Source organism: Crocuta crocuta, unplaced genomic scaffold (assembly GCF_008692635.1).
Source record: "Crocuta crocuta isolate KB4526 unplaced genomic scaffold, BGI_CrCroc_1.0 scaffold72, whole genome shotgun sequence".
Classification (NCBI taxonomy): Eukaryota; Metazoa; Chordata; class Mammalia; order Carnivora; family Hyaenidae; genus Crocuta; species Crocuta crocuta.
In genome coordinates this window covers 2,964,594-2,991,021 of record NW_027529427.1, presented here as the reverse complement: position 1 = coordinate 2,991,021, position 26,428 = coordinate 2,964,594, and the positions used below count along the sequence as shown (strand labels likewise).

General features: G+C 49.9%; 1 protein-coding gene across 2 annotated transcripts in view; it reads right to left on the bottom strand.

Annotated features, from left to right (window-relative positions):
- VWF (von Willebrand factor) overlaps positions 1-26,428 on the bottom strand; it is a 137,395-nt gene that overhangs the window by 85,944 nt on the left and 25,023 nt on the right. For both annotated transcript variants that reach the window (XM_077759150.1, XM_077759149.1), the window contains 8 exons: positions 16,965-17,181; positions 15,261-15,383; positions 14,271-14,382; positions 13,463-13,509; positions 5,946-6,082; positions 5,399-5,537; positions 4,222-4,322; positions 551-746 (listed from right to left, as the gene is read on the bottom strand). In XM_077759150.1, coding sequence (XP_077615276.1) covers positions 551-746; positions 4,222-4,322; positions 5,399-5,537; positions 5,946-6,082; positions 13,463-13,509; positions 14,271-14,382; positions 15,261-15,383; positions 16,965-17,181 — 1,072 coding nt within the window. The remainder of the gene's footprint in view (positions 1-550; positions 747-4,221; positions 4,323-5,398; positions 5,538-5,945; positions 6,083-13,462; positions 13,510-14,270; positions 14,383-15,260; positions 15,384-16,964; positions 17,182-26,428) is intronic.

Below are 26,428 nucleotides of genomic sequence, written 5' to 3'. Positions count from 1 at the left end.
GACTGTGACCAATCCCTCTTGATATATCCCAACCCGCTTCTCCCCGGCAGCGCGCGCTGCCAAACAGCTGGAAGTCACTGCGATTCTTCTTCCGCAGCCAATAAACTTTCCAAATTACGTTTGGCTGAAATACATGATAAATTGCATTTCCAGAGCACACCACCCACGGACAGACCGGAGAAATAATTCCATGATGGGTTGGATAAGAGGGGGAAACGAATGCAGGGCTGAAATGATGTCACAGATCAATCTGCAAATAGCCACCCCAGTGCAATTATCTGCCAATAATGTTAATTCTGTGCGGCTGCTGCTCCAACAGCCTGCGAAGGTCCAGGGGCAGGAAACATGTATATCCTAGTCTTTCCCAGGGTTTGGCCCACGGAGGGTGCGCGATCAAGGGACTTTGAAGAATAAATGACCCAGATGCAGATCATCAAATGCTGATGGTAAAGCCAAGTGCCCCTGTCCTCCAAAAGTGGGTGCACTGGTGCCCTGGGAGCCGGGAGACCTCAGGGCTCCTCCAGGGCCCCCTACCCCCAGGCTTACGTACTCAGGCGCGGGTTGAGGCTGCAGGGATGGCTGTGCGGCTTCTGCAGATCCTCACAGTCCGCGTGCAGCTTCCAGGCGTTCCCGAAGTCCTCCACGAGGGGCTCCACCAGGCCCGCGGGCGTGAGGAAGTCGTCACCCCTGTCGCCGTTGTAATTCCCGCACAGGCCGCACGTCTTCCCCTCGTAGACCGGGGACAGCTGCAGGGAGAGGCAGACCACCTTGGAGCCCGTGGCGCCCAAAGCAGACACAGCTTCCAGTCGCTTAGGAGATTACTGTAATCAAAAAGAGCTCCCCGGGTGAAAAATAAATACGATTTTAATAAACAGTAGCCAAGCCAGAGGCTGCAGAAGGAAGAAAAGCTAACTGTAGTGTAAGTTTACCACTAGCAACAACCCTGCTCTTGAATGGGCCTCAGAGAGCAGCAGTCTTGCCAGAGGGCCCTTTAGAGATCTAGCCACTTAAAGATGGCAACACTGAGTCCCAGAGAGGAAAATGGCTGGCCTTAGGTCACAGAGGTCATGGCCAGCTGGGACCAGTAGCCAGGCTGAGCGCCAGTCCAGGGAGATCTGTGCCACCCTTGCCCGTCAAAGGAGATGCCATAGCCCTGACACCCATGGGAATCAGGTGCAAAGTCAACACTTCTTTACTGAACACTTATAGCAGTTACATGTGTGGGTGAAGCAGACTGAGTCCATTATGGTCCAAAGACCACAGACAACCCCCTCCCATCTCAATGTGACTCACCCACTGAGTGTCATTGGGGAGAAAAGACCATGAGCCAAGGAGGACTCTGGGTGGTGTGATCAGAGGAGGTAGGGTCAGCAAAGACTCTGGGGCAGCCTACTATGGGTGACCAGGATGGTTCTGGGGGCCAAATGCTAGGCCATCAGCATGTGGCTTGTTCTCCATCCTTCTGAGCCCAAACTGCATACTCATGGACAAGTTGGGGAGTTAAACCTGCCTTTCACACTTTACAGCATGGGGCAGCTGCTGGTTTCTATTGAGAGGGTCCTGATTCAAAGATGGAGCCCCGGGCTGGGATGTACAGTCCTGCCTCCTGCTCTGCATGTAATTAACATAGCCCAATGACGTCCCTGTGTTGAAACCATCATGTACTAGAACTGAGCTCCTCTGGACCTATCTTGGAACCCCTTCCAGCTTCCAGCTATGACTTCACAGGATGCAAGGTGAACAATCTAGTGGAAGGTTCTGGGCTCATATAAAATGTACCCAAGAAAATACCATTAAAAGAAAGAGTATTCTCTTAATAAAGTAACTTATTCTTATAAATTTCAAGTTTGGCCATACTAGGCACCCAGGCTTTCCCTGACCTCCCTATTTATAATGTAAATGCTCTGACCCTGGCACTTTTTGTCCCTTTCTCTGCTTTATTTATCTCCTCAGGGTTTCCTTCTAATATATGATATAATTTACTGGTTTGTTTGGTTTATTGTCTGTCTTCCCCTGGTAGAATATAAACTAAATGAGGCAGGGATCCTTGTCTGTGGTGTTTCACTACTGTAGCCTTCTCCTCTAGAATGGTGCCTCTGGACACTCACTAAATAAGTGCTGAACAAATGACTGAGCAAGTTCGTGAATGAGTGAGGTTGTCCTGAGGACACAGGCTGAAACATAACGCCCGCAGTCAAGGCCAGCCCTGAGCTGAGCAGCGAAATTGGTGATATCGTCACTCCCTCCATCTGTGCCCTAGCATGCTCTCTTCCCTCCTCATTCCCAGACCCTGAGTGCCCCCATTCTCCCACAAAGTCCCTCTGGTCACCTCCAGGCCTGCCGCCACACTATCCCTACTAAGGCAGTATCTTCCTCTGTCCCCTGGGTCTCCTTGGCTTGTTCCAGAGGTAGGATCAACTCTCAGATCAAGAGCACCCTTTCTGTGACATGAGAGGTTACAGAGAAGGTTGGTATGGCCAATGGCTGGGTGGGAGGCACCCTCCTTGAAGACCAGAGTACAGGAAGTGAGTTAGACGGGGTGGGGTCAGGAGACCTGAGTTTTGATCCTCACTCTGTAACCAAAAGACCATGAGACCAGGGTGAATTCTTTCTTGCTCCAGAAATGATGGATTTTATTTGTAACTGCAGAAGAGAGGCTGACAAGAAGCTCTCCAAGATCTTCCCGCCCTATGGTCTGTGGTCATAAGGTTTATTTTTTTATAAAGGAAAGAAAGTCACTGATTTCGAATTCTCTCTAGGACTCTAAGACAAGGGAAAGAATGTGGTGCCATGAGAACACAGGGAACGAGGACCTCATCAGGAATGCCCAGATGCCCATTACAGGGTTATACCAAGGCCCTGTGGCACACAGGAACCCCGGACATCAGAGGGGACTCTCCAAGAACCCTAGGAATGACCTAGGGCAGCAATTCTTCAACTGAGGTCTTGGGACCCATTGGGGCAGGGAGGTCCCTAAGGCCCTTTCAAGGTGTCCACGAGGCCAAAACTACTTTCCTAATCATACAGAGATGTTATTCAGCTTTTTCCCTCTCATGTTCCTCTAAGTGTGCAGTGGAATTTTCCAGAGGCTACATGACACATAATGTTGCAAAAGATTGAATGCAGAAGGAGATGTGAGACTCCAGCTGTCTTCTATTAAGCCAGCCATTAAAGAAGTTGGCAGAAATGTAAAACAATGGTATTCTTCTCACTACTCTTTTTTGTTTTGGGAAATATTGTTATTTTTCAAAAAATATACATTGTTTATATTAACATGTAGTGGATTTATTATTGTTATTTTTTTGTTTAGGGTTTTTTATTGAAGTGTAATTAACAAGCATTGTTTAATAGTTTCAGGTGTATGATATTATTATCTCTAACTTAATTACTAACATGATAAATATTGACAGATACAACCTCTGTAAAAGATCTTTGGATCTTCAATAAATTTTAAGAGTGCAAAGTCATCTGAAGACCAAGAAATGAGAAGCTCTGGTCTAGCAGGAAAGACACAGCCAGAGAGCTGATCCGGCTCTGCCCCCAATTATGTGTGCAGTGCTGGGTACGTGTCCTGACTCACCTGAGCCTGAGTGCCTTCATTCATAAAAATGGCAGTGACAGCCACACTGCCCACCTGCTCTGGGAAATTTCCAGCGAAAGATAGATAAAAGAAAGCCCTGTTGAAACCAACGGATTGCTACCCAACTGTGACTCTGAGGCTCTGGACAACAAAGGGCAGTGGCCCTCAGACCACAGAGACCCAGGGACTGGGGGAGGGATTTGGCAGTTCCCAGGGCAAATGTTCACGGGCAGTAAGATGGCTTTCTCCCCCAGGGTGCACACCAGGGGATCTCGGCCCTCTTCCCTTGCTGCCCACAGCATGCACTCCGTGAGAGATACCCCCTCCTCCCCAGCTTTGTTGCAGCCAAGAGGCTGGGCACCAAAAGGCTACCTCCTAGCCCTTCAGGGGCCAGCCCAATCTGGAGGGCCTAGGGGTACCAGAGCCCCAGAAAGGAGAACCCCCAGGGCAAGCAAGGGCAGTCCAGACAATAAGCACCAGCCTCTCATAAACAAGAGAGGCCTGTTTCTCATTCTGGGGGTGTAGGGCCTGGGGATAGAGGAATTCTTCTCCCACTACATAAAGCCAGAGCTCTGCCAGAGCACAAGAGGAACTTTGTAAGGTCCAGGCTGCGGGGAGGCCGTGTTTGGGAAGGCACCTACCATCACCAGCAGCCTCCCACGGCCATCCCAGTCCATCTGCAGGTCCTCGCCATAGCTGAGGCGCACGGAAGCCATCACGGTGTGCTGGATGCGGAGGTCACCTGGAATGGATCAGGGACAGGACTGAGATGGGGAGGGGGCAGGGTGGTGACAGGGAGAGACAGGGTATCTCACAAGGGACTGTAACAATGAAATCAAGGAGCTGGGAACAGATGGGGATGTCCATGAGGCTTAATGGGTCTCAAGAGGAAGGATAATCAGAATGCAGTACCAATAGGATTCCTACAAAGGTGTCCCTGTATCCTGGCTGTAACCTGACTTCACTCTACTGCCAAAAGAGGGCAGCAGAGGCTCCTGCATCCTTGGCTTCCGCTGCTCTGCCTTCCATTGATTCCCCTGACCCCTGAGCATTCCCCAAGCCCTTCTGGCCTTGCACGCCGCTTCTAGGCTGAGATACTCAGTCCTCACATCTGAGCGATGCTGTGTGCAGAGTTGAATACAGAAGTTGTCATTGGAGGTGAGGTCAGAGACATACCTCTTGCCCTAGAGGAAGGTATCTCATGGGGAGACACACAGCATTAAACACACATGGACGTGCTGTGGGCAATGCCAGGATAATGAGCCACAGAGTCCATGGAGTTGTGGAAAAGAAGGAGGAGGGATCTGAGAGTCACTTTTAGGGTAAAGGTGGCAATTATGCTGCTCAAAAGGGTGTGGTGCCAACTGGCCAAGTCACTGGACTGGTTGGCTCTTCCCACCAAGTCACGGGACCACTGGCTTAGACCAGACATCCTCTGGTCTGACCCATGGCCAGCCACCCCCAACCTCTCCACATCAGCCTCTGTTCCTTTCCCAGCTCAAAGAGAACCCCAACCTCCATGCCCAACCTTCAACTTGCCCCTTTGGCTCAAGCCAAGTGAAAACCTACTTGGTCCCTTTCCTCCTCTATGCCCTTTCCCTGCTGGGGACCAGCTTCCTTGCCTCCAGCCAGCTTCCTCCACTCCTCCTCCTCCTCCCAGAAGCCTTCCTTTCTTGCAAGGATGCAAGTCGAGGATACCCACCCCTCCCCTCCAAAGCTAGCTTTCCTCACAGGAGAGGTGGGCAGTGAGCACTGCTGAGGGGCCAGGGTGCTGTGAGGTGAGCTGGACCCGCCCCAGGCCTGGAGGAGGGAGCACACCTTGCAGGAGAGGCATCTGGATGTCCTGGCCATCCATGGAGACTCCTCCCCCATGCTTCAGCTTCACAAGGCTGTTGTGCAGTCCAGGCAGGCGGACAGTGGCGGAGCGGGTGCAGACAGCATCAGGGTCATCAGCGCACTGCCAACGGGGGCACACAGAGTGACGTCACCACATTCCAGCCCAGGTCCCATTTCCCCAGAGAAAGAGCACAGCCCCACACAGCCTCTGGCCTTCTTAGGAGAAGCAGCTCCATTCTCACAGAGAGGTGTGCCAGAACATGACCCTGAGCCCAGCCCCCCAGGTTGGGCCTTCCCAGTCCTGGTCTGGTCTTTATAAAGGACTCTGGGCCTCTGGGTGCCTTCTTGGGCCTATGGTTCCAAAGCCAGTACAGGACTTCAATCCTCAGGGGGGAGCCCTGTGCCCTCTAGATTTCCCCTCCTTGCTCCAGTCTGGAGCGTCTAGCTCAGCAGCTCCTGAAGGAGACGGGACCACCTTGCCCCCACGGGCAGGAAGTCAGAGCTTCCTGACAGGTGCAGGCAAGCTCACCTGGACAGTCTCTATGACAACAGAGAAGGTGTGGTCCTGGCAGTCCTGAGTCAGCAGATACTGGCAGACTCCACTGAAGGTGAAGTACCTGTTGTCAAAGCTCTTGAAGTGGGATTGTCCTGTGACGAGACACTCCCCTGGAGGGACACAGAGGAGGAAGGTAAGAGGGGAGTACGTGTGGAAGCCCCTTGGGGGAGGCAAAGGTTTGCATGTGCAAACCAGGCACCCCGCATGGAAACGCCAGATGCACTTTCCCCACACCAGTCTGAAAATGCCTTCCACAGGAGGACTCTAACTCAGGTCCCTCTCCTCAGGCCGGAGAGGTCACAGCCGGATCTGCAGTTCAACGCCTCACTTTATGGAAGGGACAACTATGGGAAGTGACAGCCACATGCAGTCAGAGGCAGTGCCCAGCCCAGAACTGGCAGCTCCTCATTCTCCGTTCACTGTGGCTCCCAGCCCTTCCCCACAGCCGCCCCACAGGACCCGGTTCTGCTGGGGTCATTTGCCGCTTGGTTAAGTGACAGGCCTTTCTCTCTGAGCACGGGTGTCATGGGGGAGGCTGCAGGGCACAGCCCCACCCAGGAGAGTCCCCTAAGGCAAGCAAGAAGAAAGGCCAGCCCAGATGGGGGACAGAGAAAGGGTGAGGCGAGCATTCTCCAAGCTCAGCAGGGCAGAGGCCAAGCAAGGCGCCATCCTCGCCCTGCAGCTGAGGGGTGGCCCTAAGGCCTCCTCATGGGCAAGTCTCCTGTTGTGACTTCAGTTGGGGCCAATGGGGGGCCAGGAGGCCATCTGCCCATGATCTCACCACCACCCAAGCCAGCTTCCTAGCTCAGACTGACGCGTGTGTGGGTGGGTACGAGGACACCCCTTCCTTACCCCAGAACTCAGAGCCCTCAGCTCACCCTCCACCTGAATCCCCCTCCAACTTCCCCCAGACACAGTCCAGCCATGCCACTGGCCCAGTGCACCGCAGACCAGAGATCACACATCCTGGCATGTGTCCAGGCAGGGGGGACCTCTGCCAATGTTTCCAGTGATTCCCTACAGGCCCCGCCCCAACTCAGGGCAATCCCAACTCCAGGGCCCACAATGGACCCATTGAAGCTGAGGCGTGGATCTGGATCCCTTCCCAAATCTCTTTTTATGTATTTCCTCTCATGTGCGCCTTCTACTCTTCAGAAAAATAAATATACACACATACCATGGCCATTCTACAGATAGGGGGCCCTCCTTCCCACCCAGTCACCCTTGACCTCCGAACAGAACAGACACCTGTTCTCCACAGCACTAATCCTGTCTAAACTTGAAGTTCCCCTTATGAGGATCTTATAGCCAGTCCCACCTCGACCCGTCCCCAGGGGCTGATGCTGGGCTCGGTCGCACGGTCAGGGAGTTCCCAGAGACCGCAGGGAGATCCCAGCTCCCCATCTTCCAAAGACAAGCTCCATAGCCACCCCTCCCCTCCTTCTACCTCCTGCCTGCATTTGCACTGAAGGGTACAGTAGGCACAGCTTTGGACCAGGTGTGGCCCTGCCTTTGGTATATGTTGGAAGGCAGGGGTAAGGGAGAGTAGCCTCAGGTTACTGAGTGTCCTCTGACTAGTCCCCAAGGCAGCTGACCCCTTCCAAACTGGCACGGACCAGGAAGATACACTCAGCCCAAAAGAAATTAGAAGAAAATAGGGAGGCCCCAGTTCATTACCAGCATCACTCTCTGCAATAGTAAGAAATATGTACTTGGTCTTTATCCCTGACTCCTGACACAGAGCTCCTAAAGCACTTAGAATTTCTTAGGTGACAGCAGCATCTTTTTTTCTAATGAAAGCACTCTTGGTGGACCCCTAGATAGCTTCAGGATGGGGGCTAGTCACTGGAGAGACCCAGACATGATGAAAGAGCTGGAATTTTCAGCCCCACCCTCCAACCTCGAGGGATGGGAGAGAGACTGGGGATTAATAATCCATCATGCCTGCATAATAAAACTTCCATTAAAATCCCTAGACAACAGGATTTGGAAAGCTTCTGGGTTGGTGAATGTATCCACACACAGAAGGGCGGCACACCCCAATTCAGTGGGGACAGAAGCTCCTATGCTCAGGATCCTTCCAGACTTTGCCCTACGCACCTCTTCATCTGGCTGTTGATCGTAGCCTTGATAATATCCTTTATAATAAATAGTAATAAAAAGTAAAGTATCTTGAGTTTTGTGAACCATTCTAGGAAATTATTGAACCTGAAGAAGGCATTGTGGGAACTCCCAACTTGTAGCCAAGTCAGACAGTAGCAGGTACCGTGAGAACCCAGTACTTGTGATTAGCATCTTAAGTGAGACAGTCTGGTGGGACTGAGCCCTTAACCAGCTGGGTCTGCACTGATTTGCGGTTGTTAGTGTCAGAACTGAATTGCAGGACCCTCAGTTGGTGTCCAGAAAGTCAAAGAATGGGTTGGCTTGGGGGGAAAGCACACAAATTGATGTCAGAAGTCTTGTTAGTAGGAACAGATCACGTCCTCCCACTGCACTGGCCCCAAAGAAGGGCAAGAGTGAGAGTCACTGTTTGTGGAAGGCAGAACAGAATACACAATAAGGTAGGGCAAGGGTCATCCCAGCTGATGTGGGAAATTCCAAATCCACTGGTGTCACAGGAAAGCCTTTCTCAAATGGCTGTTTCTCAGAACCCACCACCATTCTGCAGGGTGATATGGCACTTTGTGTCAAATGTCTTGACCCTGTGGCAATAAAATGGGTGGGAATTCTTCCCCTGACCTTTCTCTGTTTTCTCAGCAGCGCTCTTATCTAAGCATGAAACTGGACTTGTGTTATCTCTGACACGGCGAAGGAAAAGAGGGGTCAACGAGAGAATGTACAAACATTCAAAAGCAAAACTTCCAGAGCTAGAATCTAATCCTCCGATCTGATTTCCTGCTCTGCCCCCCGCTGGTTTGTGTTCTGAAGTTTCTCAGGAATCCAGAGCCTAAATATTACATTTAGCTTATCACCTAGGTACAACTAAGGGATGGAGCTGCAAGGTGGGTAAGCTGGGAACACGGCTGGGTAGCCCTTGGCCTTGGGGGCTGGAACATCAGCTAGAACAACAGGCCACGGGGAGCAATGCTCACCTACTCTCTGCCCAGAGCAGGATGGCCAGGACATTCCCAGTCAGCTGGTCAGCCAGCAAAAGGCAGCTCCTAGCAAACAGCTAGCCCACCACCAGACAGGCCAGGTGGGCAATAAAAGTTCAGTGAATGGATAAAGAACAGGTGATTCTTAAAATAGTATCAAAAGTGTAACAGCCAGGATTTTTTTTTAATATTTTATTTATTTCTAGGAGAGAGAGAGAGAGAGAGAGAGAGACAGCATGAGCAGGGGAGGGTCAGAGAGAGAGGGAGTCACAGACTGAAGCAGGCTCCAGGCTCTGAGCTGGCAGTCAGCACAGAGCCTGACGCGGGGCTCGAACCCACGAACCACGAGATCATGACCTAAGTGAAAGTCGGACGCTTAACCAACTAAGCCACCCAGGCGCCCCTAGAACAGCCAGGAATTAAAGCAGACCCACTATATAGATAAAGATCCTCCCTGATGGAGAAAAACAAAAAAAAAAGGAAAAAATATCTCTCGTCTGATGGAAACAATATTACCTCTTGTAAAACAAACCTTTTTGTGTGCTGGAAGTGAGCCCTCCAAAGGGCTTTTCTGCTCAGGCCATCTGCTTCTATCTTTTTCCATGCAGCCTACAGAAACACTAGCCCACAGGCCTTTACCAAAGCAACACAGACTTCCCCCAGTGTAAGTTTTCACCAAAGCCTGCCTCTAAATCACAGCATAATCTCCACCAAATGCACAGGATGAATTTCTAAGTGCTCCATGGGTACCATCCCATTTACTGCTCCCAGGAGGCAGTGCCCGTGATCCCCAGTTCACAGATGAGGAAACTAAAGCACAGAGAAAAGCTCGCCCAAGGCCCCAAGGCGGTCAGACAGGGATTTGAGCACGAACATTGTGTCTGGCTCCCAAGCCCAAAGCACTCACACCACCTATCATCGCCTCATGGTTTCACTCCTGCAGTTTCTCATATGCCTAATTTTGTGAGGGCTAAGCCTGATGTCATTCTGATCCTGGGCACACATGGGTCCATGCCAAGGGACATAGGTACAACTGAATCTGGATATGGAAACTGGGTGAAGGGGAGCCCTGGCTTCTAAGGGTGGTACACTGGCCTGTCCTGATGGAGGCCTGGTATGACTCCAGAAACCCAGTATTTTTTTTTATGTTTTTTTTTTTTTTAATTTATTTCTAGGAGAGAGAGAGACAGCGTGAGCAGGGGAGGGTCAGAGAGAGAGGGAGTCACAGACTCCGAAACAGGCTCCAGGCTCTGAGCTGGCAGTCAGCACAGAGCCCGACGCGGGGCACGAACCCACGATCCATGAATCATGACCTAAGCAAAAGTCAGACGCTTAACCAACTAAGCCACCCAGGTGCCCCTCCAGAAACCCAGTATGGCCGGGGCAGGCCCCAGGAGACTTCACATGAACTCGGGCATTCGGATCTCTCAGGCAAGCCCAGGCACCTAGGAACGTATGCACTCACTGGACAGGCATTGGCCCTGATCACTCTCTGTTAGCCAAAGAAGTCTGTCTTCCTTCCTGAAAGCTTCAGAACAGACAGCTTGAATCCTAAGACTGACTCACAGGGCTGTGTTAGAAGGCATCAGAAATTATCCAGAACCAAATGAGTAACAAGTTACATCAAGGTCTCCCCTGCCTCACACCTAAGCCCAAGGTAGGCCGGGCTCTGTCTTACCCTCCTGCCCTGCCGGGCCCAGCCACACCTTGCCTCCCACGACCCCTCCCCTCCCCATGCCAGACACCTCTACACACGCGCCTGTGTCTCAGTCCTTCTCTGACCCTGCTTAATGAGGCAGCCGTGGCTGTGAGGATGAAAATGGCTAACAGTTATTGAGTGCTTATTGTGTGTCAAGCAACAGCTTCCATGAGATGAACCTGCCACTATCATCCCTCTGTTACAGATTAGGAAACTGAGGCTGCAAATGATCAGGCAGTTTGCCAGAAGTCACCCAGCTTTATAAGTGGTGGGACTGGAATTCCAGTCAGGCTGACTGAGTGCACAGCCCATTCCCTCAGCCCCTGGCAATGCTACCCGTCCGTGCGCACAGGATGGGCAAGTGAGAAGCCCTCCACTCCCACCTGCAAGAGAGAACCTTCCATACTCTTCCATCAGGAGTCTGAAATTCTAACCAGAGCTTTAATTGTTTGAGGAATAGTCCCTGTTAATAGGCATGCTCCTTCTTCATTGATCCTAACCAAACATTTATGGTTTGATGGGAGCCAAATTAGTAGAGTTTCTCTGGGGAGTATGCTTTGCAGAGGATGGGAAAGGAGGCTTGAGTTTACGGAAAGGGAAGTGTACAGACTATGGGGAAACCACAGTTTTGCCTGAGCTGCCCTAATTCTTAACCAGAACAGAGGGATGCAGNACCAAGCCTTCCATCATGTGCACAGTGAGTGTTCAATTCATTGTTGGATGCATGAATGGATGGATAGATGTTCGGATGGTGGATGGGTTGATAGGTGGATGGATGAATGAATGGATGGGTGGATGGATGGATGGGTAGATGGATGGATGGATGGTGGATGGAGAAACGGATGGGTGGTGGATGGGTGGATGGATGATGGTGGATGGAGGGATGGATAGATGGTTGATTGCCTGGGTGGATGGATGAGTGGATGGGTGGGTAGAAGATACTCCCTATAGAAAATGGTAATTAAGAATTCTTAATCTGGTAGTCAATCTGACAAAACAAGGTAAGTAAATTCCTAATTCCATCCATTGTGGCTCACAGATCTTATAAAGTGAACGCTTATTATTTAGATATTAATAGCTTTTTCACAAGTCATTTGCAGTAACCTCTTATCTTTCAAGGGATTCCTTAGGTCTTTCACAGGGTGTGATGATGTTAAATTGGAGCACTGATATCACTGGGAAGAACAATCTTTCGTCCTTCATGCTTCCTTTAAAGACTACACAGAAGAGGGGCGCCTGGGTGGCTCAGTCAGTTGAGCATCCAACTTTGGCTCAGGTTATGATCTCACAGTTTGTGAGTTTGAACCCCACGTTGGGCTCTGTGCTGACAGCTCAGAGCCTAAAGCCTGGTTTGGATTCTGTGTTTCTCTCTCTCTCTGCCCCTGCCCCACTTGTGCTCTCTTTCCTCTCTCTCTCTCTCTCAACAATAAATAAACATTAAACATTTTTTTAAAAATTGCATAGAAGATAAACTGGCTGTTTGACCATCTGTGAGCCAAATTAATTGATCCAGCCCTAGTGCCCACTTTCCATCTAGTTCCAGAATATTTCCAGTATAGTGGGCACTGGGTAAGTTCCTAAGTGACCCTAAAGCCATAGGTCCCCAAAATGATCCTAGTATCCAAGCTCAAGCCCCTGTTAGCTCATCAAAGCCAATGTGGCCTCCTGGGGCCTAAGGGAGAGGAGCCTGTTACCTGGCTATTTGTCTTACAGTTTTTTATTCCACTGTACAAACCATGGGAACCCAAAAAGTAGTATCCAGCATACAAGCTGAGGCTGAGCTGGTTTTTAACTAAATGTGGGACCTCTCCAGAGCTCATGAAGGATGGCAAAGACCTTCCTGCTGAGGAATAGATTGAGGACCAGGAAGGGGAGTAAAGGGAAGGACAAAAGTAGAAATCAGATAGTTGGAGTTTGAATCCTGTCTCTTAGCAGCTGTGTGACATTGAGCAAGTTACATAACATCTCTGGTTCTGCTTCCTCTTTTGTAAACCTAAAATAAACTGCACCTGCCTCACAGACTCAAGGGTAAAGAACCTAGCACAGAGCCTAACACATAGCAAACACTATGAGCATAAAAGGGAAAATTATCAAGTGAAGAGCCCGTGTTATGGGCGAAGGGGAGGCAGAAGGGAACCTCAAATGGCCAAAGTTTGCAGCAAATAGAATAGATAGGGCTAAACAGATGACCAAATAAAGAACAGAGATTATACAGCAGCTTTTCCTAAGAGATTTTCCAGGGAGGGGATGGGGTAGAAAAATGAAATCATTTGGGGGTCTGATTTTCCTAGCTCTTGAGTCATTCTAAGATATTCCTATCAGGCGTTCCAGAAACTTCTCACTCTGAGCTTAAAGAATTACTGGACCCTTCTTTCTCTTAATTTTCAAAGAATTGGCATCATCTTTGTTTAGTCAACTGTGACCTCCAAGTCCTTACAGTTCATTCAACCATAATCCTTTGAGCAAACAGGTGACCAGAAAACAACAAAACCTTAGACCAGGTGCATTTTCCCCTTTCAGCTATGCAGGATGCCTCCTGCTGGCCCATGAGTGGGTTAGCACAGCTAGTATCAGAAACCACAGCAGTGGTGCAGAGGCCACCTCCTCCCTGCCTTGAGATGTGGCCCTCTTTGTCTAGCAAGGATGACAAACCTCTCCATTCAGAGGAGGGAGGGAATGAACACAAAGTCACTTACCTGGGCATTCTTCATTGCTGCAGATCCACAGGCTATTTCGGCAAATGCTGTGGGGGAGAGCAGCACAGGTCATGGGTAGTTGTGCAAACACAAGGGCATGTAAACAGATCAAGAGCTCATCACAGATACCACAGCCCCCAAAAGGAAGGGATCTGGGAAAAGAAATGAGCTGGTGCAAGGGTGGATCTTTATGAGGTTGAAGATGAACAGCACAGAGCTGTGGCCACAGAGGACTCTTGGAGATAATGTCGAGGGGAAGAAGCCCTGATGGAGAGACAGAAGAAGAAAACCTAGGGGACATGTCCCTGAAAATCCACCTAGCCATCCAGCAAATTCCTACCCCCCCCCCAAAATGCCTCCTCCCCACACACAGGAGAGAGAGGACCCAGGGATAACACCCAGGACCATGTCGGCAGCCCATGGGGACTCCTGGGAGACAGCCAAGCAAGGAAAAGACAGCATCAGAAAAAGGCCTGGGTGTGGAAGGTAGGGTTAGTGCTCAAGGAGAAAATGGCCTGTGGCATGGTGACTGTCATATAGCCCTGCTTCAGAGAGAGTCATTAACTAAAGCATAGTTTGGGGGGAAAGCTAGAAATGATATTTGCACTTCAAGGGTCCTTTCCTCCCTGACCCCCTCCTCCAGGCCTATCCATAACATCTTCCTTGCTCCTCATCAACGACCTCCCCACCCCTCCCCAAACCACCCCCTCATTTCTGCCTGTTCTCCCGCAGCCCAACCAGGTCCTGTTGCACCTGCTACGACCCAGAGCATGCCCTCCCCCAGCCCACAGTGCACAGCCCCGGCTACCAGGTGTTGCAGTCCTGCGAGAGCGAGGCTCCTGGGGGGTACCGCTTCCCAGCATGCACACACGAACACTCAGCGCTTTCCACGCAGCGGCCTTCATCCAGGAGCTGTCCCTCTGTGTTCAAGGGCATCAAGGCAAAGACTCAACTTATCATCATTGCTCGTCTCCCAACTACAGAATCCCCGTGGTGATCACAGCCAAGGGCTTCTTCCAGAAAGCTCAAAGAGCCTGTCCTGTACTATTTCCCTTGCACATTTGTGCAACCTGGGAGAGGGGGATTATGAATCTCCTCTCTACCGCTGAAGAAATGGGGGAAAGAGCTTTGCTCAGGGTCTGCCAGTGAGGGAGTCATGAGTCTAGGCTGAGGGCTTCTCCCAGGAAGCTCCAAGAACTTATGTGGCATTGACCTTTCACATTAACGCAATGAAAGAGAGGGCATTATTAATCTCTGCTCCACAGGTAAAGAAAGGAGGCAAGAATTTTGTTCAAGGTCTTCCAAGTGTGTAAGTCAGGAGAGTCAAAACACACAGGCCTCACTCTCTGTAATTAAACAGGGCTTTTCACCAAAGCTCAGTCTCTCCTGAGAAAAACTTCCTAGTGCAAAGCTCTTTTTCAGCTGAGCTCACATGGCAAGCCCAGGAGACATTTTAAAAGCTCGTTCCCTCAGACCGCTTCGCCAACACTTTCCTGAGAAAACAAAACCGCAGCTCAGATTGGGTCACATGCTCCCCAAACAAAGTCACTGTTGGAGCCCAGAGCATCCTTCTGTTTCCTAGACACACGCGCTTTCACGGATACAGTACAACAGGAAAACATCAATTATAAATAAACGCCCGCTCAATCCCCATCACTCTGTACAAAGACTTTTTAAAAGTCAATAAAAGGCTTCTGATTTCAGCAATGGGGAGCACACACAAGTGGCCTTCATCTGGCTTCCCCAAGCCCAGGGCACTGGCAAGGTCTCGGATTTGTGAATAAAATGAGTTTATTACCAGGGCAGCTGCAGCCATCCACACATTGCTCCTGACACACTTCTTTGACGTGCAGGCTCTGGCAAGTTCTGGTGCAAGGGGACACGCACTCCTTATACTCCATGCCAGCAGGACATGCCGGTCCTGAAAGGGAAAAGCCAGGGGTCTTCCTAGAGCAGCTCCCTCCCAGAGAGAGCCTCATATGTACTCAGGGCCTCCATGTTCTTTTGTCTGCTCCCCTCTGTCTTCAGGGTCCCAGGGGCCTTCTCCACCCCAATGGCCAACATGCCCTCCAAGACCACCCTGCCAACCACTCCTCACCTGAAGGAACATCTTCCATCTTGTCGGGCCTGGCCAAGACTCAGTAGGGTCACCTGGGACCACCACCCCTTCCCCTTGGTCATCGATTTCCCTGAACAGCTTGGGAATTTTTTGTTCCCCAGTGCTCTGTCCCTTTCACCTAAAATCCTCTCAGAGTAATACCAAACTCCTCCAAGTTGAAAATAAATGCCTTCCTGGGGGCCAAGCAAGGGGTAAATGTGTCCTCTATCACATCCATCCTCTAAGAACCCCACTTTCCTCATGAAATTGGCTCCAACCAAAGGTCCCACCCAGCATAGGGTGCATGCCATTCACGCCCACTTTCCCCACGTGAGTGACATTCATTCCACATTTATCTTCCACTGTGTTGCAGGACTGCCTTCAGAGCCTTATCCCCTAAGCATCTGCCCCTTTCTGCTGGACCCAGCTCCTCCCGGGCAGGGCCTGGCTCTCAGGCTCTCGACCTCGTGGCTAACTGACGCTCAGAGCAGCCCTTCCCCTCCAAAATATGTCAAGCATCTCCCCCTACCGTATCTTCAAAAACCTAAAAAACAATAGCCACTCCACCTCACAGAGGAGAAACCAGCTGCTAATAACCCCCTTCTCACACCCCCACAGCAAAGATAAAAGCTCTAATTTATAAACTGAAAACACACACACAGAAAAACGTGTGTGTGGTGTAAATATCCGGCTCTCGGCTCTGTCTCTATCAGCCAGGATGACCTGTGCAATTATTGCAGACTGTCCATCTGCATGGTTTTTGATCCTGGGAAAGTCTGGAGAGAGAGAAAGCTTCTTGCAAGGTAACCAGAGAAGCTCCTACTCAATTATGATAATTTGGGAATGGTGACAATGACAGTGGCTAGGGACCCAGTGAGATTGGGAGATCCAAACCCTGGGCGTCACCAGGTGAGGTGGGGGGAAAGGTAAGCAGTGCGGCCAGAGGAGAGAAGGCTGGGTTAATAAAAGGGCAGGGCTTAATAACAGCCTGCCCGGCTCTCCAAGATCACCCCGTGGATGGTTGAGACAACGCCCTGCTCCTCGTCCATTCAGACACACAGGTGAAGACGTGAACTGAGATCAGGACGGTTGAGAGTCCCATGACGGGAGGAGAATGTTTCTCAGGTCAAGGGAACAGACTTCCCAAGGGAGTCGGGGGCCACGGAGGGAGGCATGGCACAGAACAGAGGCACCGGAAGGTCTTTCCAGCCGCAGCTTTTAAGGGAGGGGACTCCTCCTGCAGGCCAGCTCTCTGTGACCAGGTGGCCCAGGCATGGGAGGCCCTGCAAGCACTGACCAGTTGGGGGGGTGGCGCAGGATCATGACACAGTCCCAGGGCTTCCCTAGGGACGCCCAGGACAGTCACTACTCATGCCCAGCGGGGCACGGGGGCTGCTGACTTACGGCATGTGGTGTGGTCGGCCCAGCCGTACAAGACCATTCCCTGCTGGGCACAGGCCCGGGCGTACTCCAGGAGTGCCGTGCAAGGGCACCGCAGCCCCTCTGCACATGTGCACAGAGTCTTCTCACACAGGACCACAAAAGGCTCGGGGGGCACCAGGGGGTGGCAGCGGGCAAACACCGAGGCAGTCTTCAGAAGCTGGCACTGCTCCCACTGGCCCTGCAGGAATGAAACGCCACTTCAGTGCGGAACAGCACCCCGCAGCCCTGGCTTCCTGAATACGGCTCCACGAAGAACCAGCCCCTCCCGGAAAACAGTGGAAACTCCCTCACACCTGGCACCTAGGAGGTGCTCATCAACTTCTGTCAGATGAAACGGTCCAGCCGTCAAAGGCAAAATCCTGAACTCATGCTGCAAGAAATGGATGGACTCTCAGGTTACCTCCCAGACTGAGCCCTGAACACGCAGAGCCTACAATCTCTGAACAGCAGTGGCCGGCGGGGTCTGAGCAGAGGGAGGGGAGTGGAGGACGCTAAGCTTGGAACCAGGCCATTCAGATGCTGATGGGGGATCTGCTTCGCACTGACCTAGCCGCCTCCTTTCCCCCACTGGGTCTTCCCCACCATCCAGGAGGAGATGGTACCAGGAGCTGCATAAAGCAGACACTGCTGAGATTTACTGATATTGGGTGCAATACGTTTTCCAAATGACCACCAGGTGATTCCTGGAGCCAGATGGAAAAACAAGCTACGATTCTAGAAAATGTCCCCAAGATCCTCTGCCAGGCAACGGCTGTTCTTGGATTTTAACCACCTTGTTGATACCCTCAACCTAACAACACAGGGCCGGTTCAGAATTGTCACTTACTACTCCAGTAACACATCAGTACAAACATCCCTACACATTGTATATTGTACTTGTAAACATCTCTGCGTTCTGTGTCTTAATGATTCCAAATGCACTTTCTTTTTCTTTCTTTCTTTTTTTTTTTTTTTTGCAGTTTAAAATCTCTGAAGTTGGGAGGCACAGCTTTAGAAGTCATTCCCATGGGCTCCTTCTTTGCTGCAAATAAAATATTTTCTGCAATAAAATTAAATTAAATTAATAAAATCTCTGAAGTTGGTGTGCATCTTACAATCGATATCACACTTTAATTGGCAGCTCTTTTTTTTTTTTTTTGACTTGAGAATGTCTTCTGCAATCTCATCCTACAGATTTTCATTCAGCCATCTATCCGACCTGCTGTAATAAGTCCTTTTTACTCAAATTGCCTAGAGTGGAATCTGTCCTCTGCATTAGGATATTGATCAGCACAAAACCCAAAGAGAATATACAGCGCACATAAAAGAATCTGTTTTTAATTTGTTCACACTATGTTTAAAGTAAATCAGGCAACTGAGTTGAATAATCACTGGCCTTGGTAACAGGTGTCGCAGTGTGATTTCTCCTCCCCTCACTCTCAGTTACTTTGGGCTTCCTTCTCTCTGTTCCTCAGCTTTTCTTCCTTAATGACACTGGAACGATGATGTGTCCTGGACTTGCCACAATACAGTACGGTCACCATAAGTGCTCCCTGCCGGAGCATCAGCTCTTTCATGCATAGACATGCTCTCTCACTGGAGAATTAGTACATAGACTTAAAACCTTCAGCCAAGGGGCACCTGGCTGGCTCAGTCGGTAGAGCATGTGACTCTTGATCTCAGGGTCGTGAGTTTGCGCCCCATGTTGGGCATGGAGCCTACTTAAAAATAAAGAAAAACTTAAAAAAAGAAAAAACCTTCAGCTAAAAAGAAAGAGCATCTAAATGGAAGGCTGAGTTCTGAAGGATAAATCAGTGTCCATAAAGGGGGCAGTAAAAAAGAGAGAAGAAATACTAGGTTTGAAGAGAAGGAAATCCAATCTGGTCAAAGTGTACAGAAGGATGGCCAGAGCAAGGCTGAGTAAATCAAGAGCCAGGAGTCAGGCGGGGCATGGGGAGGTTCTCTTTTGTGGCACCATGGAAAGCCCAGAGGAATAGAAATCTGACCCGACGCTGCTCACCATCCACAAGACCCACCCTGGCAGCTCCAGGGACAAACTGTGGTCCCAGAGAAAATCCACATCCTGCCCACAGGGCCCTGAGCTGGGGCCCCCCTGCACCCCCCAGAGCCTGCACGGAGTCTGCCATTGGAACTAGGCAGCAGGGTGGAATGTCACAGCTGCACCTGATCACAGCGGGCCTGGGGCGGGAGGGACTCAGAAGGAGACCCAGGGCCAGCTGGCCCAAGCAGTTGGGTGTGGCTGGTTCCCTCTGCCTCTTAGAAAAGCTGCAGCTGCACAGACTGCTGAACTGCGAAGCTGCAGACTTACAGGCACGGACAATTAGCAGCTCCACGTCTTGCAAGCCAACCGCGGAGAGCGGCGCTCCCTCCAGGACTCCACCTTTCTGGCTTCCTTCCCATCCGTGTGGAGACTCTACCCCCACTGCATGGCTGTAAGTGAGCTCTGGCTCAAGCTCAGCTCTGCTACTTCCTGGCGGTAGGGACTGAGGCAAAGCCCCTCGTCTCGCTGGAGAAGGGTGTCCTTGGGTAACATGGGAATGATACCAACAGGCACTGCCTTGTAGGTAATGGGAAGGCATGACAGTGCCTAACACTGAGCAAGCAATCGATGAATGAAGACGGTCTTGGTGAGTCCCATGACCACTGAGGTCTTGGGTGATGGCATGCATCCTTCCATTTGCCACCCCGAGCCCTTCACATACGGGAAACTGAGGTTTCGGAAGACAACGCCAGGAAGAGTCCCACCCTGGACTTGTTATGACTTCACAGCCCCAGATGTGAGCTTTGCCTCTTCCACCTGCTTAGCTGTGTGACCTTTGGCTATTTGCCTAAACCCTTCTCCTCTATAAAATGGGGATAATAGTAACAGTTTCTATCTGATGAGATGGTAGAGAAGACTGAATGAAATAAACTCATGTAAAAGTTTCACCTAATAAATGGTGACTCCATATCATCATCATGAATCTCTTGGCCACCAGAGAATCCTGGTTCCTCCTGCCAATAGGCTTATCCTCCAGAATGGTGGGCAACTCACCAGCAGGACAGAAGAACACCTTTGTCCCTTTCTGCCCATCTCCATCTCCCCAGGCTGAATAGGGATGAATGGTTGCCATGAAAACCTTATCCCTCTAATAGCATCTCGGAGTCTCCAAGGTGAACAGAGAGGCTGCTCTCCTTCACCTTCTATTTGGGAGGTGCACACTCCTCCAGAACAAAGTGGGTGTCTTTCAAGTGGGGTGATGGGGGAAGCACCCACTCTTCTTTGCACTAGGCAGGTCTACAACTCTCCTCAGGCTTAGGGGAGGAGGCTGAGGCCTGCTTCCAGTTCCTTCCATTCTCCCACACGGCCTGCCCCATGAGAAATGCCCCTCAGAAAGTGAGGTTCCTGGACCCTTAAAGGGCAGCCAGGGGTGTCCCAGAGAGGGCCAGATGCTCAGGCTCTTGCCTACCTTTCTCCTCACCCACAATTTATAACCAGAGAAAAACCCAAAAAGGCAACTCCAGGGGTTTTTTTCTAGTGATGCTGCCATCACCTGGGCTGTAGGACAGTGGCCTGGAGCAGCCCCTTGCACCACAGGACATCTCGCACAGGCACAGGGAACAGGCACCTAGGGTTCTCACCAGCCGAGCACAGTGTCAGCCAAGAGACCCAGAGACCCAGGAGTCCAGGCATCTCCTCCCATGTTGAAAGTGATGCGGGGCAGAGGCCACCATGACCCATCTCCAGCTGGCCCAAATCTGTTTTCTGCTCAGAGGAAGAGTGGGACCAGTATTTCAGCCCATTTCCTGGGAAGTCCCTTGAGGTATTAAATGGTTTACAGAAAGCTGCAGCAAGAAGCGTGTTTTCTAACTATTCGCTTGCAGGATGGGAGTGGATTTCTGCAGAAACAGCCTCCTCCCTTCTTAGAACAATGACTTTGCCTCTGTGTCTGCACCTGAAAATCTGGCTAGGAATTCTTTCTCAACAGAGACTAAAGGAAAAGCTTGTCTTTCCATTTTGCCCTCCAGTCTTCCTCTGGTCAGCTCTGGCCTCAACTTGGCCTATTAGGATGACCATAGTCTGAGGGCCCCATGGTGCAGCATGGTGCCTCTGCCTCCCAGCCTCCCCCACTCAACCACAGGTAGCCCTGCCAAACCAGGCCAGACACCAAGACAGAAAATAGCCCAAGATGGAGCCGACCTCATGTCCTCTCAGATCCTGGGGAGAGACGTCGTCAGGCAGGAGGTGACCAAACCTTCACTCAGCAAGCACTGGTCATGTGGGCTCCATGTCTCTAGCATGTGCCGAAGTCAGGATACAAGGCAAATCTGACGATGTCCCACCCCAGCCTAAAGGGCCAAGTTCTAGCTCCTTAGAAAGTCAGCAAGGCCAGGCCATCCAGAATCTGACCCCAGCTGCTCTCCAGCTCATCCCTCCCATGTCCATCTCTCCCATCACCCATGTCCTCAGAGGAAATAGGCATTTCAGAGACAGCCTCGGCACCCGCTCCCACAAACTGGCCCTTCATAAGCCTGCAACACCTTCAAAGAACACAAACCTCCTCAGAGAAAGGCAAGATAGACTTTCAGATTTGGGAGCTGAGGCATAGAGAGAGTGAAACATTAAGTCAGTGGTTCACGAAGTGTGGTCCAGGAACCTCCTACAGATTCCCAAGATCCTTTCAGGGCTCCATAAGATCGAACTATTTTTATAATAATACTAAGATGTTATTTGGCCTTCATGCTCTCACTCTTTCGTGACTGTCCAGTGGAATTTTCCAGAGGCTACATGGTATGTGATATCACAACAGACTGACTACAGAAGCTGACATGGGAATCCAGCTGATTTCTCTTAAGCCAGATAGGAAAGAGATTTGCAAAACTGAAACAATGCCATTCTTCTCTCCACATTTCCTGTTGGAATTTATAGTTCTTTTTATTAAAAAGATGGCATCCATGTTAAATATAATGTATTTATTTTTTAAGTGAATATGTTTTAAATTTCTGTTTTATTGTCTAATATAGTATGCACCAATAGGTAATCCAAAACCATAATCAACAGATAATCCATAGAAAATCCCTTTGCCTTCCTCTATTATTTTTAAGAGTGTCAGCTAAGTAATTTACAAACTGCTGTAACACTCAGGGCTCAAAGCCTGATGCCATCCCACAGGCCAGTCACCTGTCACCAAACCACCATTTACATGGCTTTCCACACTCTCATTGCCCCCACCCCTTGCCACCTGTTTTCTCAAACCAGGTTAGACAACAGTGTAGTACAGTAGATAAAGCACAGGTTTTAGAAGCATAGTTGGACTGCAACCCCAATCCCTGTCACTTCCAAAGTCTATGTGTGTAGGAAAATTATCTCACCTCTCTGCACCTGTTTCCTCACCTGTAAAGAAGGCAGAATGTAACAGAGATTGAAAGTTGCCCAGAATTTGTTCTTCCCTTTTTTCTTTTTTTTTAATGTTTATTTTTGAGAGAGAGACAGAGCATAAGTGGGGAGGGGCAGAGAAAGGGAGACACAGAATCCAAAGCAGGCTCCAGGCTCTGAGTTGTCAGACAGAGCCCAATGCGGGGCTCGAACTCACAAACCGTGAGGTCCTGACCTGAGCTGAAATCAGATGCTTAACCAACTGAGCCACCCAGGTGCCCCTTCCCTTTTTTCTTAGTCATAGAAGCTTCAATTTACAACTGTCTCCTGGGCACATGTCCACTGGGAACAAAGATTCCATTTCTTCACCTCCCCGGCTACCAGGAGTGGACATAACTAAGCTTTGCCTTGTAGGACATAAGCAGAAGGGTCATGGGCAATTTCTAAGCAACAACCCCAAAAGGAGAGGATATTTCTTTCTTCACCCTTTTTCTTCCCTCTGCTAGAATGTGGTTATGATGCCTGAGGTGTGAACAGTCATCTTAGACCATGATAGTGGAAGTTCCACGTCGACGACAACAAGAGAAATGAGACAGAAAGACCCTGGATTTCAACACCGTGGCACCCTGTGCTGGCCCTGGACATCCTGCCCAAGCTTCTTTACACCAGGAGAAATAAACTTCTGTGTTGGGTAAGCCCTCGTTACTTTGGGGGTCTCATCACTCACAGTGGAACCTGCTCCTAACTAACACACACAGCAATACCTACCAAAGCTGGTTGCTACAAAATAAAACTAAACGAGGTTACACACGAAAGGCAATCAAGGGCTTATAACTACTATCATTGGCCTCTTGTCCATACTAGCCACACAGCTCAAAAATGGCTTCTCCTCAGCTCTCTGCTGAACCGTTCTGGCAGAAATACTCAATGGTCAGCTCATTTGCACACTTCCAGCATCTCCCTGGCTTCAGTGCCCGGCATCGGCTACTTCTATCTTCCTTCATCTCTTGTCTGTGGTGCCAGAGGCTGGCAGGAGAGATCCAGCCTAGCTCCATCAGCCCATGACTTCATCCTGCCCAGATGGGTGTGCAGACCCAATTGTAGCCCAACTTAATCACATTTTCAGTTCATTAAAGAAGTCCAGGCCTCTTCCCTGGAGATGCCAAGGCGGTTCAAGGGAGGGAGAGAGAAAAGAAGCACATCTCCCCAGTGGCAGACAGCAGGGAAGAGAAAAAGCAGTGGCAAGAGATCTAAAGCTTAGCTATTGTTTGTTCCCAAACAGCTGACAACGACAAGGGAGGGGGCATTCCTAGGACTGAAATGAGCAAAGAAAGGAGACGCTAAGAGATAAATTGCAAGATTGTTCACCCAGGCCCTGATCTTTCCAGCCCTGGGGTGTGTGTCCTATGGCTGCCCCTGGAGGAGGTATGGAGGCGCCTGGTGCCTAAACTGGTCCAGAGTAGGGGGTTCAAGAATTCATCCCTGTGGCGGGCGCAGTTTCTCATTGGTCAGCCAGCAAGGATGGATGGGGCCGGGGGCGGTTGATTCTATTTATATCTTCTGGCTGGCCTGGGATTCCCACCCACATTCCAAGATCTGACTCATAAGGCCCCCCATGGAACTGGTTGATAGGTTTCTACCAAATGGATGTTTTGTTTTGTTTTGTTTTGTTTTGCAGAGTTGGACATTCCTATCTCTGAGATGATTGGGGTATAGCCCTCATGAGAAGTAGGGTAACTGGATATATCACAGAAGTCCCTATATCCCAAAGGATCCTCCTCACCCTCTGCCTCGGTCTCCTGGGAGGCATCTAAGCAATTGTTGGGGATCAGGGCGGGGCTTGGCTGGCTGGAAGGATGAGGGCCAAGCACCATCCCCAGGTTCCCAGTTTGGGGTCTGTCCAAGCTCTGAGGGTGGAACCATTCTACTCATCCTGCTCCCAGAAGGAAAGATCATCAGCTTTGTGATAAGAGCTGACTCCCTGAACCAATAGCACTCACCATTCTTTAGGTAATTTGTCCTCTACTGACCCAAGATGGCATTTGTGTTGTTCTCTCTCACAGTTGTTCAATTTGTCATATGTGTTTTGTCCCCTAAACAGGACTGCAATCCAACTTTCACAGTTTGGTATCACCCAAGCCACAAAAAATACCTCAATAAATATGTTCAAATAGGCACCATCACATTCTCCCTCATTCCTGTCCTCACCAGGGGGAAGGAAAAGAGGAAAGAAAGAAAAGGGAAAGAAAGGCACTTGTTAAAGGATTTTGAGATTCTTATGTTAGGAAGGCCTTTGAACTGAAAATTTGAGTACTTGACAATAAACTATTTGTAAAAAAAAAAAAAAAGAAAAGAAAAAAAAAAGAAAACTTGAGTACTAAAACCTCATCTGACCCTCCTCAAGGGTTCATCAAATAAGTACACTAAAAAGTCATGTTCTGCTTGATTTGAGGAAAATCTCTGAAACCCTGTGGCAGCCCCTGATCTCTGCTCTAAGGCTAGATCTGGTCAAGGTCACCCCCGTCCCACCACAAGCACATGGGCTCACTGTCACTCTGAGTTATGAGAAGCCTAAGATTCCTGACATCAATTTAAAAAATTTATTTTGCTCCAGACACCTGCCTGAGGTTGCTGCTGCTGCTGCTGCTGAAAAAATCACCACTGGAAGGCTGAGTGATAAATGGTGTGCTCAGTCTTCTCAAGAAAGACAGGCCATCTTGAGGAACTGGGGAATACAGAGAGGACTCTTGGAGCCAGAGACATGAAAGCATCCTCACATTCAGATGGTAGCAGCAAAAGCAGGAGATGGCCCTCTCAGCCCAGGGCAGGTGATCCTGGGGAGGACGATGGCCGCAGCAACTGCATTTCCCAGTGGAAGTGAGGCCAAGGCCATGGCCATCGAGTAAATTTCTGCAGGTCATACAGTGCATGATGGCAATATGCTGAGGGGTTATCATTCACATTGTGGACACCATACATGTCCAAGTATATTCTATGAATATTTCTAATGATTATCCCTATGATTTCCCAATAGGCAGTGGTAAAGTGCTTTCAGGAAGGGGCACCTTTTTCTAACTAGCAAGAGCATTGGACGGACCCAGATGGACCAGCTGCAGCCTTGGGCTTCATGCTGTAGTGAGAAGACAAAGACAGGATCCCTTTATAAGGTTCAGCCCCTGCTGAGAGTACCCAGACTGAATTAAAAAAAAAAAAAAAGGCAACCTAAGAATCTTTCTAAAATGTTCATTGTGTAGTAGAGTTACCTGCAAATTACCATTAATTATCTGAGCATTTAGAGCTTGGGGCTTCTTATTACTAGGTTTGCAACTCTGAGCTCCAGACTCTAGCAACCCTGCCTTCTATTTCTAAAGCTGAAAAAACTGTAAATTTGCATGCAATCAAACAAGTCACTGTTCAGTCCCAGTAGAGAGGCTCCGGGTTTTGTTGGCATAACAAGGAAACATTCATCCCCTAGGTATAAGTAATATGACCTGGCTCAGAAGAAGCTGACTCCTTGCTACCAGCCTGGAAAGAAGGTACACCCCAGAGAAGTGGGAGAATAAATTCTGGTGGCTCTCAAGAAAAGTTCTTAGATCAATGCAGTCTTCCCCACAGAACATTCTGCCACCTCAAATAGTCCTTCAAGCCATAATGGCAAGCACTTGGTAAATGATGCCCATTTACCAGACCTGACTTCTGAACCCAGGGGCCCAGGGGACTAAGCCGGCTGTGAACAATTCCTTCCAAAGATGGCACTAATCACCCCCCAGGAGATGAGTCACTGTGCTTCCCAACCAATGACGGTCCCCCAGTCTTGAGTGAACACAAGCTGATTGGCTGAGACAAAGCCAGGTCTCCCTTCTCAGGTAAACAACCCTGAAGCTAGTTCTGGGCTAGTTGAAGGAGTTTGTGCCTCCAGAGGTCTGGTGTGTTTGGGGGCCTCAGCCCAGCACTAAGAACTTAGTAACCGATTTCTCAGGCTGCTCCCAGGGCACTGGTTAGTAAGGACTTTAATGCACCCAGGAGACAAAGTGAGTAGTGAGCCTGCAGCTGGAGCCTCCAGAAGGCA